At 42.5% G+C, this 18,349-nt stretch overlaps 1 protein-coding gene across 1 annotated transcript in view; it reads right to left on the bottom strand.

The window, feature by feature from the left end:
- Positions 1-18,349, bottom strand: part of LOC139371084 (cadherin 13, H-cadherin (heart)) — a 531,337-nt gene that overhangs the window by 82,260 nt on the left and 430,728 nt on the right. Inside the window, exons 9-10 of the mRNA XM_071111141.1 lie at positions 17,748-17,930; positions 8,477-8,730 (exon numbers count right to left, since the gene is read on the bottom strand). Coding sequence (XP_070967242.1) covers positions 8,477-8,730; positions 17,748-17,930 — 437 coding nt within the window. The remainder of the gene's footprint in view (positions 1-8,476; positions 8,731-17,747; positions 17,931-18,349) is intronic.

Below are 18,349 nucleotides of genomic sequence, written 5' to 3' on the forward strand. Positions count from 1 at the left end.
TGCCTGGTAGCAGGTCCAGTACAGGGCGGTCTGTCATCCTGCAGCTGGCCTTCCTGTTTCACAGCTCTCAACTGGGTCAACATGTACAGAACATGTACAGGGGGGTCTTTCTATGTAGTCCATTACATAATCCCATGTCTCTGAAGCGAACAAAAGCAGCACCACAGAAAGCAGACGGAGTCCCAATAGGATAACTATATCATAAAGTTATACAGTATCCGTCTGCCCTCATGTGATGTGTCACGACAGACACATCTGAATTCAGCGTTTATTACAGAGCGTATTGCAAAGACTTGTACAGCTGTAGATTTGGCCCTGTTGACTAGTTCCAGTAGATCAGTGTGTGTGTGTGCGTGCGTGCGTGCCTGCGTTCGTGTGCTGACTGCATGGAGGGGGAGTCAGACTTAGCAGTGCTGAGGAGAGAGTGAGAGAGACATGTTATCACCCTGTCTGACCTTGTCAGATAAGGGCCTTTACGCTGCTCATTACACCTCTCCTTCACATGGTCTCTCCAACTACATCCATCTCTCTCCGCTCTCCATCTTCCTCCTCCTTCCTTAACGTCTCTTCATGCCTCTGCCTCTTACTCGCCTTCCACTCCTTTAAAGCCTCAGCACTTTTAATTTGATATGGCAAAAGAGAGGGGGAATTTTAAATTATGGATAAGTTGTTCTGTTTGAGACCCCATTTGTACTTTCAAGGGAGGAAAAAACAAACCAACTATGTCTTTTAAAACTCTTTTAAAACCCTACTTTTTTCAATTTCCACCTGAAGACATACCCAAATCTAACTGCCTGTAGCTCAGGCACAGAACCAAGGATATGCATATTCTTGGTACCATTTGAAAGAAAACACTCTGAAGTTTGTGTAAATGTGAATTGAATGTAGGAGAATATAACGCAATAGATCTGGTTTAGATAATACAATGAAAAAAAACATGTTTTTTTTATTGTTGTATCATCATCTTTAAAATGAACAAGATAAAACAAACATTCAGATAGGATGATGGGGACAATTTCAGTGAAAAACATAAGAGGGCAACAGTACTTGTGTAAAGTTTCAGAATGATAACTTCCAAAATGAAGTGGCCAAATTGGTGAAGTTAAACATTTAGAATGGAATAACTATATACAAAATACCAAAATGGTATTCTAACACACCCTCCCAAAAAATTGAGAAAAAACATGAATATAAAATAATATACATTTACAAAATAACACTTTCAATATTTGGAAGACCCTCAGTCCTCTACACAATATTGTGCTGCTGATGCCAGGTGCCATAGCACATCCATGCCTGCAGAAATACATTTGGGCAGATGAACACCACCTGTGGCAGGAGCTGGATGAACCAGCTTCAGTGGGGGATGGACACCTTGGCACTGGGGGCTCCCATTTGGAGTCAGTGTCACTGTGAAATAAAATGTTCAGTTAGAATAGTTTCACATATGAGCCCTGTATCAACAGGTATAATAAACATATATACTGTATATAGAGTACAGGGAACATAAGATCTACTGTCTCATTTATATTATGACATTTCAGCTAGATCTACTGTCTATATTATATTATGACAGACCAGCTAGATCTACTGTCTTTATTATATTACAACAGACCAGCTGTATCTACTGTCTCCATTTCGCTTTGGCCATTGTTGTGGGCCTGCCCTCCCCTCCCCTCAACAGCCTCAAATAGGCTATTTCATTTCACAAATAATATTTTATATGATTAATTTCAAACAACGGCATTAGCATGAGAAGAACTTACCAGTCCAAAACGATGTCCTCTCCATTCAAAAAATATTCCTCCATTTGGGAATCGCTAAATGAATCGTCCTCGATCAATTTCTTCTAAAATTGTGTGTACATCTGTATATCTAAACTTAGATTTAGCTTTCCCTGACTTAGTCACCATACTGATTGATATATAAACAGCTGAATATGCACTTTACCAAAACAATGCTGTGCGCAACTTGCGTGGCTTCTTCCGGTATGAATCGTCAATGGCGAATGAACCTCTTTACGCCGGAGTTTACTACATGGGTTGGTCTTCCAACACATAAACATTACATATTGCTGTTTACCTCCGCTCATTGGCTATCTACCCAGCTAGATTTCAAGATCAGTGGTCATTGGGTTAAAATACAGTAAATCAACGAAACAGCGGGCAAATCATTGGTGCACAATGATGTGATTACTTGTTCTCTTCAAATCGGGTTCTTTCAGTCAATACGTCCCGCGAAATGACCCATCGTGTTAGGTTGTGTTACAAACAAACCAGTTGATTGCAATGAAACCAAACATTTTGTGTGTGTATTTACCTCGAATGTGTCGTCGAAAATGGAATGAGACTGAATTCACGACACAAGCGGTTCACAAAATGTTTCGTGTTAGGCTATAAAAATGGATTTTATCAAACAAAAGACCATTCATTGTGTAACAATGAGCATTGGGATTGCAAACAGAGGAAGATCTTCAAAGGTAAACAATTTATTTTATTGCAGTTTGTGATTTTGTTACACCTGTGCTGGTTGAAGTTTTTTTTTATGGGGCTCTATCCTCAGATAATCGCATCGTATTCTTTCGCAGTAAATCCTTTTTTAAATCTGACAACGCAGTTGGATTAGCAAGATTCTAGGCTTTCGAAACATGTGAGACACTTGTATTTTCATGAATGTTTAATATGACTATTTATGTGGCGGTCACCGTATGTTGTCGAATTTCATCCCGCTAACGGGTTCTGTGCGCAGAGAGGTTAAAATTATATGGGTTAAGGGATAGGAGCGGGTCTGTCTATAAGGCAAAGGAGTTGGTTCTTTGCATGACTCCACTGGGGGTTGTCTGGGCTGCTTCGACTTCCTTTCAGTCTGGCTGGCAGGAGGCTGTGGTGAATGTGATTAAGTTGATTCTTATAAATTAATTTCATACAATAAATTGAACTTTAGGGAGAACTAAGCTAGGACTTTATGTGGGTCATATTAGGTGCAAATACGGTTATCATTCTTGTAATATGTATTATTGATTCAAAGTAAGTATTTAAAGTACATACTGATGATATTCAGTAAAGTGCAGACAAGATGCAAGCGAAGGTGCAGGCCGTACTGTATGTCAATACTCAAGTCAACAAATTGTACCTTCTTCCAGGATATGTTTTCCTCAAAATCACTAGAAAACAACCACACAAAAAACAGCACACACACACATCAAACAATACACCAAACTAAAATGATCTGTGGAAAAGTTTGCCAGGAATGCAAGGGCATTCCCTCTCACTTCACTAGGCTATGTATCCCAGAATTCCAATGGTGTATCTATATTTGTGATGTTCCTGAGGAACCCTTTAAAGCAAGGCTCCCGTTACTCAGGGCCAACTCTACCTTACAAACAGCCTGGGGGACTAGAGAGAGAAGAGCATCAGATCAGCAAAAACATTTGAGAAAGTCCAAAGCATACTATTTATTATGTTACCATAATATTTGCCAACCTGTCGATTCAGTTAGACTTGTATTGCATATTCACCCCTATAAAATACAGTATGACACTGTTCTTTAGATTCTCAAATTCAATCAAATATATCATTGCTGTCTGATAACCTAATCCTTTCAGGAAGTTGAAAAAATGACCATATTTTCCCATTAACAAACATACAATTATGAAACTTCAGAAGCTATTTTCAATACATTTTCTTGGTCCTAGAGTCATGAAATGTTCAGACAACATTAAGGGGAGTTATTGCTTTTAATAAATGTAAAAATTACAAAAATTACAATTTGCAAAAATGTTTAATTTCGTCAGACAGTGGCGATATACTATCTGATTAATACAAGTTAGAGAAGTAGAGCAGATGAACACTGACATAAACAATAAGTGTAGTATTATAGTTCTGTACTTTTATTGATCATGGCCGACAAAATTGTCTGATACATTTTTCTAATTTCCCATGAGTGTTTATTACACAATCCATAAAGCTTCTACAGCACTTACCTCTCCTAAGGAGTAAGATGGAGAAGCTCATCTTCCATTACTCACAGTATCAGACACAATATGACTCTAATGAATGCTGTTAGCCACATCAAAAAGCACTATTTATAGATCCATTGGGCGCAGGTTGAATCTACTCAGCGTTAGCTAGTCTTGTGAACATTTTTTGTCATAGCTGTTAATTACATCTTCAGAATTAGACTTCCTCCAAATCATCAAGGGAAGAACAAGAGTGAGGCACTGAGATCAATGGGAACCCTGTTCCTTCTGCACGACGCGTTCTTGTCCTAGCTCGTATGGAACAACCTCCAGCAGGCTCAGTCTTTGAAAATAATCAGGGAATGTGATGGATCCACAATTAACATTGGTTACAAGGTAGGACTAATGAAAAGGAAAAATTGTTTTGAAGGCTGATCTTTAGTCTTTGCACACACTATCTGAATAGACGTATTAGTAGTTCATCAGCCTTCTTTGATTATTTTTCAAATTAGTCAACTTTCAGTCATTCCTGCTTAGAATAGTGGGGAGAACAACTAGCAGGAACTCAGAACATGTATGTGCTGCCTTCTCCCCATTTTTCTCCGTCACTGCTCTCTATATACTCTTTCCCTATCTCCAGCTCCCAACGTCTTCCCCTGTCCTCATTCTCCTCTGGCCTTAGGTTAAGGCTATGGCACTTCAAAATCCGTTTCACTGGCAAAAGGTGATCAAAAGACATAAAAGAGCCAGAAAGAGAGATAGAGAGGGATGAATACAGAGAGAAACAGATACAAGAGAGAGGAAGAGAGCGAGGTAGTAAGAAGCAGGCCACTTGTAAGATGACTATGCCATAGGTAAAAAAAGGGTTCCAAACGGGTTAGAAAAAAGGGTTCCAAACGGGTTATTTGCAGAGGGATAGGGTTCTACCAAGAATCGTTTTGATCAGAACAACACTTTTTGGAAGACGAGTTCTTTGTAAGTCAAATGGTTCTAGCTAGGACCTTTAACATCCTAAGAACAATTTTTGGAAGAAAGGGAAGAATTCAAAGAATAATTATTTGGAAGGCAAGAAGGGTTCTACATAGAACCATATCTAATATTTCCCAGCATGCTCGTTTTACTGTAAAACTGTATATGTGTTTTTGCATGTACATTGATTGGTTGACCAATGTTATGCTACACAAAGATAAATAACAGACAGTTTTCTAAACTAATCCAATCTGTTAGTAATTGGATGTATTGCACCCGTTATTGAGATGGTTGTTCCAGTTTAGATTGAGGTATTCTCAGTATTCAATCTTCCCTACCCTGGCAGAGGTATTCTCAGTATTCAATCTTCCCTACCCTGGCAGTCATTCTGAATGTAGGTGGCGGATGATTAACAATTCCACTTGTTGTATATCCTAACTCTGGCTGGATCCAATTGGAATTATACATCACTTTGCAAACCAGGAGATTCCTAACACCACTATGTTAGGGTATAACTAGGCCCTCAAAGAAATACCTTATGATATACAGTATGTAATGTACTGTCATAAAGAACTACATTTTAACAAGGCTGGTGGGTATGTTGGAAATTACACGATTATGTTATAATACTTTTATTGCATCAAATGGTTTTATGCAACAGAATAGAGGGTTCTTATAACTCTATTGTGTCTGTGTGAACTGAAAGTGGGCCTCTGGGAGATAACACTGACAGGAGATTTACGATGTCTTTGGGGATACCGCATTCCAGAGCATGAGTTATTGGGGGAGATGGCTCCAGTTTAGAGTTGAGGGGCCAGACACTGGTCTCTACACAATGCTAACTGTTTGTACAGCAGATACTGTCTGCTGTGAATTCTAAGTATCTTCATACAAATCTTAACCTTGTGACCCATTCCAATCAAGCAATCAATAAAATGTATTTATAAAGCCCATCAGCTGATGTCACAAAGTGCTAGACAGAAACCCAGCCTAAAACCCTAAACAGCAAGCGATGTAGATGGAGAACCATCTGTTGTGTGTCATGTAGACTGAAGGAGAATGGACTTTGCTATAAAATGCTGTGGCTCAAACCAGCTCGTTAAGTTCTCAGTGAAAATAAACGCAGTTGACAGTGAGAGGACGTTTATTTTTTGTCTGAGTTTAGTAAGAACCATCCAAAGATAAAATGGTTCTCGGTAGAACCCTTTATAGACAGTTCTAGACAGAACCCTTTGAGGGTTCTAGGTAAAAAAACATATAAAGGGGGTTCTTTGAAGAACCCTACATAGAGGGTTCTACCCAGCACCAAAAAGGGTTCCCCTATGGAGTCAAACCAAAGAAACCTGTATGGTTCTACTCAGCACATTTATTTCTAAGAGTGTAGTTGCTGGAATACAGACTCTTCTATGGGCACGAATAAATCAAAATGACCTGTATAACAGGATCACAGGACACTCCCAAAGTCTGCACTAACATCCAGAACACACTCACCACACAGTACACATCAAATCCCCTGAACCTTTATATATGTGCATGGAACAGAGAGAAAAAGACAGGATTTAACTCAGGGATGAGAGCAAAGAAGTGGAGGACACATGTAATCCTATAGTGAATGAAAGAATATTTAAATAATTTCATCTGTTGGAAGGATGGCATAGAATAGAGAAAGATCAAGTACCAGCGATATAGAACAGAGAGCGCAAATGAGGAGAGGGTATGATGGAGAGGTGAAATGTGGAAGAGGATCGGCTGTTTTTGAATGATAATGAAAGAAAAGGGCATGAGTGCCTCATCTGAAGAAGGAAATAGAGGATAAATAAATATTAACTAAAAGGAGAGGAATGAACGGAGGAAAAGAGGGTCCAACAACATCAGAACTCTTCAGAAGAAATGAGGGGATGGAAAGAATCATTACTGCTTGTTGGTCTTTTTCACCAAACATGCATATTTATGCCCATATCCAGAGTGTGACGTGTGCTCCCTCTCCAGCCTCTAGGTCACCAGGCTGCTCATTATGGCGCACACCTGTAACCATCGTTGCACGCCCAATTTTTCAGTTTTTGATTTGTTAAAAAAGTTTGAAATATCCAATAAATGTCGTTCCACTTCATGATTGTGTCCCACTTGTTGCTGATTCTTCACAAAAAAATACAGTTTTATATCTTTATGTTTGAAGCCTGAAATGTGGCAAAAGGTCGCAAAGTTCAAGGGGGCCGAATACTTTCGCAAGGCACTGTATATATGTCACTCCCTTTGGTTCCTTCCCCAGGCGTCATTGTTTCTGTTTCATGTCTGTGCGTTGTTCTTGGTTTGTATTATGTTACGTTTATTTATTAAAACACTCACTCCCTGAACTTGCTTCCCGACTCTCAGCGCACTCATTACACACAGGGTAATACCAAAACCAGGACAGTGAGAATAATTCAAACCCAGAGTTTAGCAAAATCCTACTCAGGCGACATACAGTAAAGCCAACCTATTGCATTTGGCTGTAATACAGTGAGGAGGTTTTACTGCTCATAAACTACAAGAAACAATAATCATATAGTAGCTGTAATGTCATCATCTGCTGCGTTTTATTTCAGGGGTCATTTATGGCCTGATATATTTACATAAAACTCTTTTAAATATTATGTAACACCAACCATTCGCTAACTGGAGCATCCCAAATTGAGCATAAATCTGTGCTAAAAGCCCATAAAGCAATCACGACTTTCCCCTCTTGTAAAGCAAGAGAAGTTCACCTAATGGCTCTCCAGGGCTGCCAGGGAACGATTTGACTGTTACACACAGCAAAACGTAATGGACCTCCTAGACAGACAGTGTGGGAATGATTAGAGTGTTACACATAGTTAAAGTTAATGAGGCTCTAAAGTGGGCCAGGTATGATTTGACTGGGGTGAAAACAGTTGACCTGAACACACCTCTATAGTAATAGGCCACCCCGGCGACAGAGGAATAATTTGAGTGTTTACAAAAAGTTGACAGCCAGACAGGCAGTTTTATGCGAATGCGGTTTGCTGACATGTATAAGATGTCCATTAATAGTGTGTCTGGTGACAGACAGGGAGGGACAACTGAGGGATAGAGGGATGGAGAGAGGTGTGAGCCAGAACAGACGGAGAGATGTCTGGAAACCAAGAGGTGTGCTGTCATGGCTTCCGATGTGTTGTCTTTGTTAAATCACCTTGTCACACTAACATAGAGGAGCTCACTGTGAAGAATCTCTTTCTTTCAACACCATAGACAAACTCTGAAGGTGAGTGAGGATAAAGATTAAAAGGGTAAGAACAAATTCATTGTACATCATTGTTGTTTGTCAAACTAAGTTGAACCCTGATTGTCTCCCTTGACAACTTTCAATCAATAACTGTGAGGAACATCTGTGGAATCAAAGCCTTATGAGATTTACTGCACATAAACAGACCTGCACACAGCTCATTGTTGTCAAGCTGACAGTCAGTGTGGACCTCAATATCCATGAGATGACATTCAGGTTACAACCAAAGCCAGGACTCCTGGCCAGAGGTTGATGACCTCATCACTCACCTGATGCTCTGTGATTGGAGAACGTCTGGGTCAGTGGCGTTGAGCAAGGCCACAAAACTGCCCAGGGGGATGTTCTCCATCTTAGTGACCTGGAGGGGGTCAGGAAAGAAGACGGGCCCCTCGTTGACGTCCAGGACAGTGATGTGTACGGTGGCCGTAGAGCTGGAGCCGTAGCCCACATCTGGCACCAGGGGGTCCTCGTTCTCCACCTTGATCAGCAGCGTGTGGAACACTACACTCTCATAGTCCAGAGGCTGGGGGGAGAGGAAAGAAGTGAAGGAGGTGAGAAGAGAAAACATGTAAGGAACAGAAGGGAGACAATGGATGATAAGACCGGTAGGACAGCAACAAAGAGGTGAAGGGGAGAGTACATTTTTAAGAAAAAGTGGGAAAATGGAGGACAGCAGCAAACTGAGTAAAGAGCCAAACTGCAGTGTGCTAGAGAAAAAATATAAAATGTTAGTAAGGTTACAGCTATTCTGTAGTCCTGTATCCTATATATTTTGCTAAATTGTATGGATTTATTGGAATAATGAGAGCAATAAAAGCTATGAGTGTTACAGGATCTTTAGTGTGCAACCTGTATGTTCATATCTCCAGTGAATAGGCCAGATTGTGCAGAAATATCACCATCCACCCTGCCTGTTATAATTAAGTCATAATGCCCGAGAAGCCTGTGTTTGGAGGATATATTGGCACAGGTGTTGTTAGGCCCAAGACCGTGCCAATATATCCTCCAAACACCGACTTTGAGGGCATTATAACTGTTATACAACGGGTTACCAACATATTCAAATAATGATTGACATATTTTCATTAAAAGCACATTTTCATCCTTCCACAAGATATAGTCCCGACACAAATCTAGGGTTGCTAAAGAAGTGACCCAGTCGTTCAGTCTTTTTGTTCTGTATCTATGGAAACAACCCAGTCGTTCATTCTAAATGTTCCATTGCCAAACTGGCTGGCAACGTTCTTATCCCTTGCTTGCTAGCTAGTCAACTACGGCTAATTTACAGTCACGTCAAAAAGTTCAGACAGAATAACAGAAAAGTAGCTGCATTTGCATTTGTTTAAGCTTTTTTCTAGTGACATTTATTTAAATTCATCCATAACAATGAGCTAATGAGGTGCGATTTTGCCTGGCATAGAGAATGTGCTCACTCGTCAGGACACTGTTGTTCAGAGGAGTTCGCCAACAACACAGTTACAGGAACACAATCACTTCAAACTGAAGCTGGAAAGCTGCCAATTAGCGGCGTTTCATTTGACCTTTTTTTCAATTGAATTTCTTTGTATATATCCATAAAATTGATGCCAGCTGATTCATGATTTCGACCGGCTGAGAAATGCTGCCTGCCTTTCTGTCTCGTCCTGACTCCCAACATGTTCATTACTATGGGACAGATGGATATCTAATTTGAATATTGAAACAATGTTGCAAATGTCGGAGAGACAGACATTAAGGTTTATACAAATCTCTGTTAAACTAAATGTTAGTCTAAAAGAAAATGGGAGATAATGTCTAGATGCTTTTTATAGTGGAGATCAAGTTTATACATTGCCTGGCTGGGCTGATGAGACAGTGGATTGTGCAGTCAGATGGAACAGAGTAAATAGGCATTTTAACGTCATAGATTTAGCTGGTGGTAACTTGTGGAAGGGACACCAGCTGGAATGCGTTTTTTTTAACCAATCAGCATTCAAGATTAGACCCACCCGTTGTGTAATGATACCACAAACAATACCTGTTTTAGCTCATTCATCATTAAGAGGATTGAGAGAGATAGGAGAGTCATTTGAGAGATAATTTTTTTTTTTTTTATTATTATTTTTTTTTAAATTTTACCCCTTTTTCTCCCCAATTTTGTGGTATCCAATTGTTGTAGTAGCTACTATCTTGTCTCATTGCTACAACTCCCGTACGGGCTCGGGAGAGACGAAGGCTGAATGTCAAGCCTCCTCCGATACACAACCCAACCAGCCGTACTGCTTCTTAACACAGCGCGCATCCAACCCGGAAGCCAGCCGCACCAATGTGTCGGAGGCTACACCGTGCACCTGGCAACCTTGGCTAGCGCGCACTGCGCCCGGCCCGCCACAGGAGTCGCTGGTGCGCGATGAGACAAGGAGATCCCTACCGACCAATCCCTCCCTAACCCGGACAACGCTAGGCCAATTGTGCGTCGCCCCACGGACCTCCCGGTCGCGGCCGGTTACGACAGAGCCTGGGCGCGAACCCAGGGACTCTGATGGCACAGCTGGCGCTGCAGTACAGCGCCCTTAAGTTTGAGAGATAATTGAGAGAGATATTTGACCCGTTGCTAAGCCCCGCCCCCTATACTATTGCAACCTCGGTCAACATTTTCCAGGGAAGCCCAATTCCCCTTTCAAACCACTATAGCAGGGGTGTGCAACTCATTTTCCCCCAGGGGCCATAATCGGTGTTCACAGACCGCACTTAAATACTAATATATTTCCTTGCCATCAAAATCTGCAACAATCCATTGCTTTTGGAATTTCTGATGATCCCTGACTGTCTAGCTTTTGTCGCAATGACTGTTACCAAGCTGGACAGAGTGAAGAGACTGTAAATGTAGGTCCATTATTTTCAATTGACCCCATCCATTTTTAGACATGTTGTACTTTACTTAAAAAGGTCAAGTTTTTTCTGTGAGCCAATAGGGTAACCAAGGTAACCATGGAATGTTTTCCCCCAAGGCGAGCGGGGCCGTGACATTATATCTAATACTAACTGAGAGTATTGTTTTTTTATACAATCACAATGCTGTCAAAGTGTGTTTGTTCTTAAAGAGTCGATTGAATGCACCGCATGTCACACGTGACGTCATTTAGAATTTTGAAGAGCTCCCCGTGTGTTTATGCTAGAGACTTACCTGTAGATCAATACCCTCTTTATGCCGACATGGGGCTTGTGAAAGCAGTGTTTTTCTACACATAGGAGGCTCTGAATGCACTGTGCATGAATTCATAGCTATTAACCATTTTTGGAGCTAACAGTGCTCTCAAACTGTTTGCTGATGTCGACAGTAGATGAGAGAATTATATTCCTAATATAGCCAATTTACAGTAGCTCGCCAATAGAGGGTGCCTACAGAAATTATTCACACCCCTTGACCTTTTCCACATTTTGTTGTGTTACAGACTGAATTTAAAATGGATTAAATTGTCACTCGCATACACACAATACCCCATAATGTCAAAGTGGAATTATGTTTGTTTTTTATGTTCCACAAATTAATACAAAATGAATGAAAAGCTAAAATGTCTTGAGTCAATAAGTATTCAACCGCTTTTTTATGACAAGCCTAAATAAATTCAAGAGTAAATATGTCGCTTAACAAGTTACATAAGTTGCATGGACTCACTCTGTGTGCAGTAATAGTGTTTAACATGATTTTTGAATGACTACCTGATCTCTGTACCCCAGACATACAATTATCTGTAAGGTCCCTCAATAGAGTGGTGAATGTCAAACACAGATTCAACCACAAAGACCAGGGAGGTTTTATAATGCCTCACAAAGAAGGGTACCTGTTATTAGATAGGTAAATTATTTCTAAAAAAGCAGACACTGAATATCCCTGGTATCCCTTAATTACACTTTGGATGGTTTGTCAATACACCCAGCTACAACAAAGATACAGGCGTCCCTCCTAACTCAGTTGCCAGAGAGGAAGGAAACCGCTCAGGGATTTCACCATGATTCCAGTAGTGAATTTAAAACAATTACAGAGTTTAATGGCTGTGAAAGAAAAAAACTGAGGATGGAACAACAACATTGTAATTACTCCACAAACAAACCTACTCTGAACAAAAATATAAATGCAACATTTAAAGTGTTGGTCCCAATGTTACATACTCACAAAACGTCTATTTCTCTCAAATGTTGTGCATACATTTATTTACATCCCTTTTAGTGGGCATTTCTCCTTTGACAAGACCATCTATCCACCTGACAGGTGTGGAATTACAAGAAGCTAAACAGCATGATCAGTACACATGTGCACCTTGTGCTTGGGACAATAAAAGGCCACTCTAAAATGTGCAGTTTTCTCACACATCACAATGCCACAGATGTCTCAAGTTTTGAGGGAGCGTGCAATTGGCATACTGACTGCAGGAATGTCCACCAGAGCTGTTGCCAGAGAATGTATTCATTTCTCTACCATAAGCTGCCTCCAAAGTCGTTTTAGAGAATTTGGCAGTATGTTCAATCGTCCTCACAACCGCAGACCATGTGTATGTCATCGTGTGGGTGAGCGATTTGGTGATGTCAACGTTGTGAACAGAATGCCCCATGGTGTCGGTAGGGTTATGGTATTGGCAGGCATGAGCTACGGACAACGAACACAATTTAAATTTATTGATGGCAATTTGAATGCACAGAGATACCATGACAAGATCCTGAGGCCCATTGTCATACTATTCATCCGCCGCCATCACGTCATGTTTCAGCATGATAATGCATGACCCCATGTCGTTGTACACAATTCCTGGAAGCTGAAAATGTCCCAGTTCTTCCATGGCCTACATACTCACCAGACATGTCACCCATTGAACATGTTTGGGATGCTCTAGATTGATGTATACGACAGCGTGTTCCAGTTCCTGTCAATATCCAGCAACTTTGCACAACCTTTGAAGAGGAGTGGGACAACATTCCACAGGCCACAATCAACAGCCTAATCAACTCTATGCAAAGGAAATGTGTCACGCTGCATAATGAAAATGGTGGTAACACCAGATACTGACTGGGTTTCTGATCTATACCCCTACCTTTTTTGTATATGTATATCTGTATTCACAGTCATGTGAAATCCATAGATAATGGCCAAATAAATGCATTTCAATTGACTGATTCCTTATATGAACTGTAACTCTGTAAAATCGTTGAAATTGTTACATGTTGTGTTTATATTTTGGTTCAGTATAATTAACTGAGTGAAAAGAAGGACACCTGTACAGAATAAAAATATTCCAAAACATGCATCCTGTTTGCAACAAGGAAATAAAGTAATACTGCAAAAATGTGGCAAAGTGATTCACTTTTTTGTCCTGAATAGAAAGTGTTATCTTTGGTGCAAATCCAATACAACATTACTGAGTATCACTCTCTATATTTTCAAGCATAGCGGTGGCTGCATCATGTCATGGGTATGCTTGTAATCTTTAAGGACTGTGGATTTTTCAGGATAAAATGGAGCTAAGCACAGGCAAAATCCCAGAGGAAAACCTGGTTCAGTCTGCTTAAAAACTAAAACACAAAGCCAAATGTACACTGGAGTTGCTTATCAAGAAGACAGTGAATGTTCCTGAATGACTGAGGTTTTGACTTAAATGTAATTGAAAATCTATGGCAAGACCTGATAATTGTTGTCTAGCAATGATCAACAACCAATTTGACAGAGCTTGAAGATTTTTTAAAAGAATAATGGACTGTCACGTTCTGACCATCGTTTGTGTGTGTTTTCCTTGTTTTAGTGTTGGTCAGGACGTGAGCTGGGTGGGCATTCTATGTTGGATGTCTTGTTTGTCTATTTCTATGTCTGGCCTGATATGGTTCTCAATCAGAGGCAGGTGTTAGTCATTGTCTCTGATTGGGAACCATATTTAGGTAGCCTGGGTTTCACTGTGTGTTGGTGGGTGATTGTCCTGATGTCCGTGTTCTGTGTTTATGTGCACGAGTATTAGGCTGTTTCGGTTTTCGTTACGTTTATTGTTTTGTAGTGTTTGTATTTAGAATCGTGTTGCTTCAGTTTAATAAACATGGATCGCAATCTACACGCCGCATTTTGGTCCGATCCTTGCTACACCTCCTCGTCAGAGGAGGAGATAGAAGAAAGCCGTTACAGAATCACCCACCACAACAGGACCAAGCGGCGTGGTAACGGGCAACGGCAAAAGCAGCAGCAGGAGAAGGAACAGAGGCAGCAGCAGCCCCAAAAATTTCTTGGGGGGGGGGCTCACAGGGAGTATGGCTACGCCAGGTAGGAGACCTGCGCAAACTCCCTGTGCTTACCGGGGGGCTAGAGAGACCGGGCAGGCACCGTGTTATGCTGTGGTGCGCACGGTGTCTCCAGTGCGGGTGCATAGCCCGGTGCGGTACATTCCAGCTCCGCGTATCGGCCGGGCTAGAGTGAGCATCGAGCCAAGTGCCATGAAGCCGGCTCTACGCATCTGGTCTCCAGTGCGTCTCCTTGGGCCGGCTTACATGGCACTAGCCTTGCGCTCGGTGTCTCCGGTTCGCCTGCATAGCCCAGTGCGGGCTATTCCACCTCGCCGCACTGGCAGGGCGACCGAGAGCATTCAACCAGGTAAGGTTGGGCAGGCTCGGTGCTCAAGAGCTCCAGTGCGCCTGCACGGTCCGGTCTACCCAGTACCACCTCCACGCACCAGCCCTCCGGTGGAAGCTCCCCGCACCAGGCTTCCTGTGCGTGTTCTCGGCCCAGTACCACCAGTGCCAGCACCACGCATCAGGCCTACAGTGCGCCTCGCCTGTCCAGCGCTGCCAGAGCCTTCCTCCTCTCCAGCGCTGCCGGAGTCTCCCGCCTGTTTAGCGCTGCCAGAGCCTTCCTCCTCTCCAGCGCTGCCGGAGTCTCCCGCCTGCTTAGCGCTGCCAGAGCCTTCCGTCTCTACAGCGCTGCCCGGAGTCTCCAGTCTGCATAGAGCTGCCAGTCTGTAAGGAGCTGCCAGTCTGCAAGGAGCTGCCAGTCTGCAAGGAGCTGCCAGTCTGCAAGAAGCTGCCAGTCTGCAAGGAGCTGCCAGTCTGCAAGGAGCTGCCAGTCTGCAAGGAGCTGCCAGTCTACAAGGAGCCGCCAGAGCTGCCAGTCTGCAGGATGCCGTCAGAGCTGCCAGTCAGCATGGAGCAGCCAGGGCCGCCAGTCAGCATGGAGCAGCCAGAGCCGCCAGTCAGCATGGAGCAGCCAGAGCCGCCAGTCAGCATGGAGCAGCCAGAGCCGCCAGTCAGCATGGAGCAGCCAGTCAGCATGGAGCAGCCAGAGCAGCCAGTCAGCATGGATCAGCCAGAGCTGCCAGTCAGCATGGAGCAGCCAGAGCTGCCAGTCAGCATGAGTCAGCATGGAGCAGCCAGAGCTGCCCGTCAGCATGGAGCAGCCAGAGCTGCTAGTCAGCCAGGATCTTCCAGATCCGCTATTCAGCCAGGATCCGCCATTCAGCCAGGATCTTCCAGATCCGCCAGTCAGCCAGGATCCGCCAGTCAGCCGGGATCTGCCAGAACTGCCAGCCAGCCGGGATCTGCCAGAGCCAACTACCTGCCTGGGCTTCCTCTCAGTGCTGAGCTTCCTCTCAGTGCTGAGCTTCCTCTCAGTGCTGAGCTTCCTCTCAGTGCTGAGCTACCCCTCAGTCCCGAGCTACCCCTCAGTCCCGAGCTGTCCCTCTGTCCCGAGCTGTCCCTCTGTCCCGAGCTGCCCCTCTGTCCCGAGCTGCCCCTCTGTCCCGAGCTGCCATTAAGGAGGGTAACCTATCTAGGGACGCTAAGGAGGTGGACTAAGACTATTATGGAGTGGGGTCCACGTCCAGCGCCAGAGCCGCCACCGCGGACAGATGCCCACCCACACCCTCCCCCATAGGTTTAGGTTGTGCATCCGGAGTTCGCACCTTGGAGGGGGGGGGGGGTACTGTCACGTTCTGACCATCGTTCGTGTGTGTTTTCCTTGTTTTAGTGTTGGTCAGGACGTGAGCTGGGTGGGCATTCTATGTTGGATGTCTTGTTTGTCTATTTCTATGTCTGGCCTGATATGGTTCTCAATCAGAGGCAGGTGTTAGTCATTGTCTCTGATTGGGAACCATATTTAGGTAGCCTGGGTTTCACTGTGTGTTGGTGGGTGATTGTCCTTAGTGTCCTTGTTTCTGTCGCAGAGTTAGTTTGCACCAGTTTAGGCTGTTTCGGTTTTCACATTACGTTTATTGTTTTTGTACAGTTCGTGTTTCTTCATTATTAAATAAACATGGATCGCAATAGCCACGCTGCATTTTGGTCCGACTCTACTTCACCCAAAGAAAGCCGTTACATGGACAAATGTTGCAGAGACTTACCCAGAAAGAATCAACAGCTGTAATCACTGCCAAATGTGAATCTAACACGTTGTGAATACTTATGTAAATTTGATATTTCTTCATTTCATTTTTTTTTTTTTATCAAAAATTTCTAAAAACATGTTTTTACTTTGTCATTACGGTTACTGTTTGTAGATGTGTGAGAGAAAAAGATGTGTGTAATCCATTTTGAATTCAGGCTGCAACACTGTGGAATGGGCTGAGGGAATGGGCTAAGTCAAGGGCTGAATATGAATACTTTCTGAAGGCAACATACATTCAGAGAAAACTAATCATAGCTAACTAGCAATGTTTTCAAGGAGAGCTAGCTAATCAGCTAGGAATCAATCAATGCAACAATAGTATAATTTCGGAATCAAAAAAGACTTCAATGGGCTCTGTATTTCAGGTGTCATAGTATTTAGGGTGTTCACTCAATGCTCTAGAATGTAGGGGGGAAATTGGTCAATTTTTGCTAATAAATTAATGTCAAAATGTAGTTTTCTTTGCACTATGCCATTGTAAATCCCATATAATTATTCATTAGTTTATTCTCTACAATATTACAACCTATATTATAACTATAATATAATGCTTGTACTTAACAGTGTCAATGAAATAAGAACGCTAGTTTGTTATGACCATTGCTAGTTTAGACTGCGTCGCTCTTGGTTGTAGCTCTCCCATTTTCGGCATTGGGAGATGGCAACATTTGGAGGTGTTTCTGCACTTTGGACCAATCAACATCAACATGATACACTCATTATTTTCATCTCCAGATCCTTGGCTTTCATTGGCTATATTGGTGATCAATCTAAGTTGAGAGGGGCAATGGAAAGACTCAGAAATACACCATGAAAACTGGAACAGATTGCTTTCATGAATGGTAGATATTGAAATTCAGTCTGCTAGCTTAGTAAATTACTTTAGGGGTAAACATCCTACATAGTTGTGAGTGCCCCTGTTGCACTGTTCAATTATTTAGCCATTTAAATCATGTATTTTTTTTAATGAAAACTCTCAGTTTTTCCATTTCCCTCATCGGATCCATGGGTTTTAAACATAAGCTTATCTGAGGTGTTGGACTCAACGACAGTTGCTATCCACAGGAGCGCTGGAATTGGTTGCCCAAAATTCTGGGGCAGGGCTTAGCGAAGGGTCAATTGAGAGAACTTTAGGGCCCTGTGGTTACCTTGACAACAGAGAGCATGCCCTCGTTGTTGTCTGGGTTGGTTTGGATTTCGAAGTTCTGAGTGGGGTCACCGTTGATGATGGAGTAAATGGCTCGCCACGCCCCCGTCGCCGGGTCATCTCTGTCATCCACCGTCAGGTTGACCGCCACACCTGTGGAGCCCTCGTCCACATTGGCCTGGAACTGGAGGGACAGAAAGAGACAGAGGGATGAGACTGGTCAACACTTGTGTCATTATAGAGGTATTGACCTGGACACATAGAGACATTACTGGTTGTCACACATTTATTCTAAACAAGTGGTTTCTATTCAATGGCCTGGAACAAGACACACAGACATTACTGGTCAACACACATACAGATAGCAGACGTACGTTCAACAAGGGAAATAGTTTGCAAAAGTAAGCTACAGTTAACTAAGACATTCCATTTATTTTGTGTTAGCTGCTTGTGGGTTCACCGTAACATTTTGGAATGTTCATTCAAATCGTTCAACAAATTGTTATTTACTGTAGTAACATGTTCAGCCTTTCAGTTGGACAGTGGTTTAACCTTGATTTTAGGTTTAAAAAAATAAGGGATTTTATCATTAACATCATCATC

The sequence above is a fragment of the Oncorhynchus clarkii genome, chromosome 2 (assembly GCF_045791955.1).
Source record: "Oncorhynchus clarkii lewisi isolate Uvic-CL-2024 chromosome 2, UVic_Ocla_1.0, whole genome shotgun sequence".
In the NCBI taxonomy this organism is placed as follows: domain Eukaryota; kingdom Metazoa; phylum Chordata; class Actinopteri; order Salmoniformes; family Salmonidae; genus Oncorhynchus; species Oncorhynchus clarkii.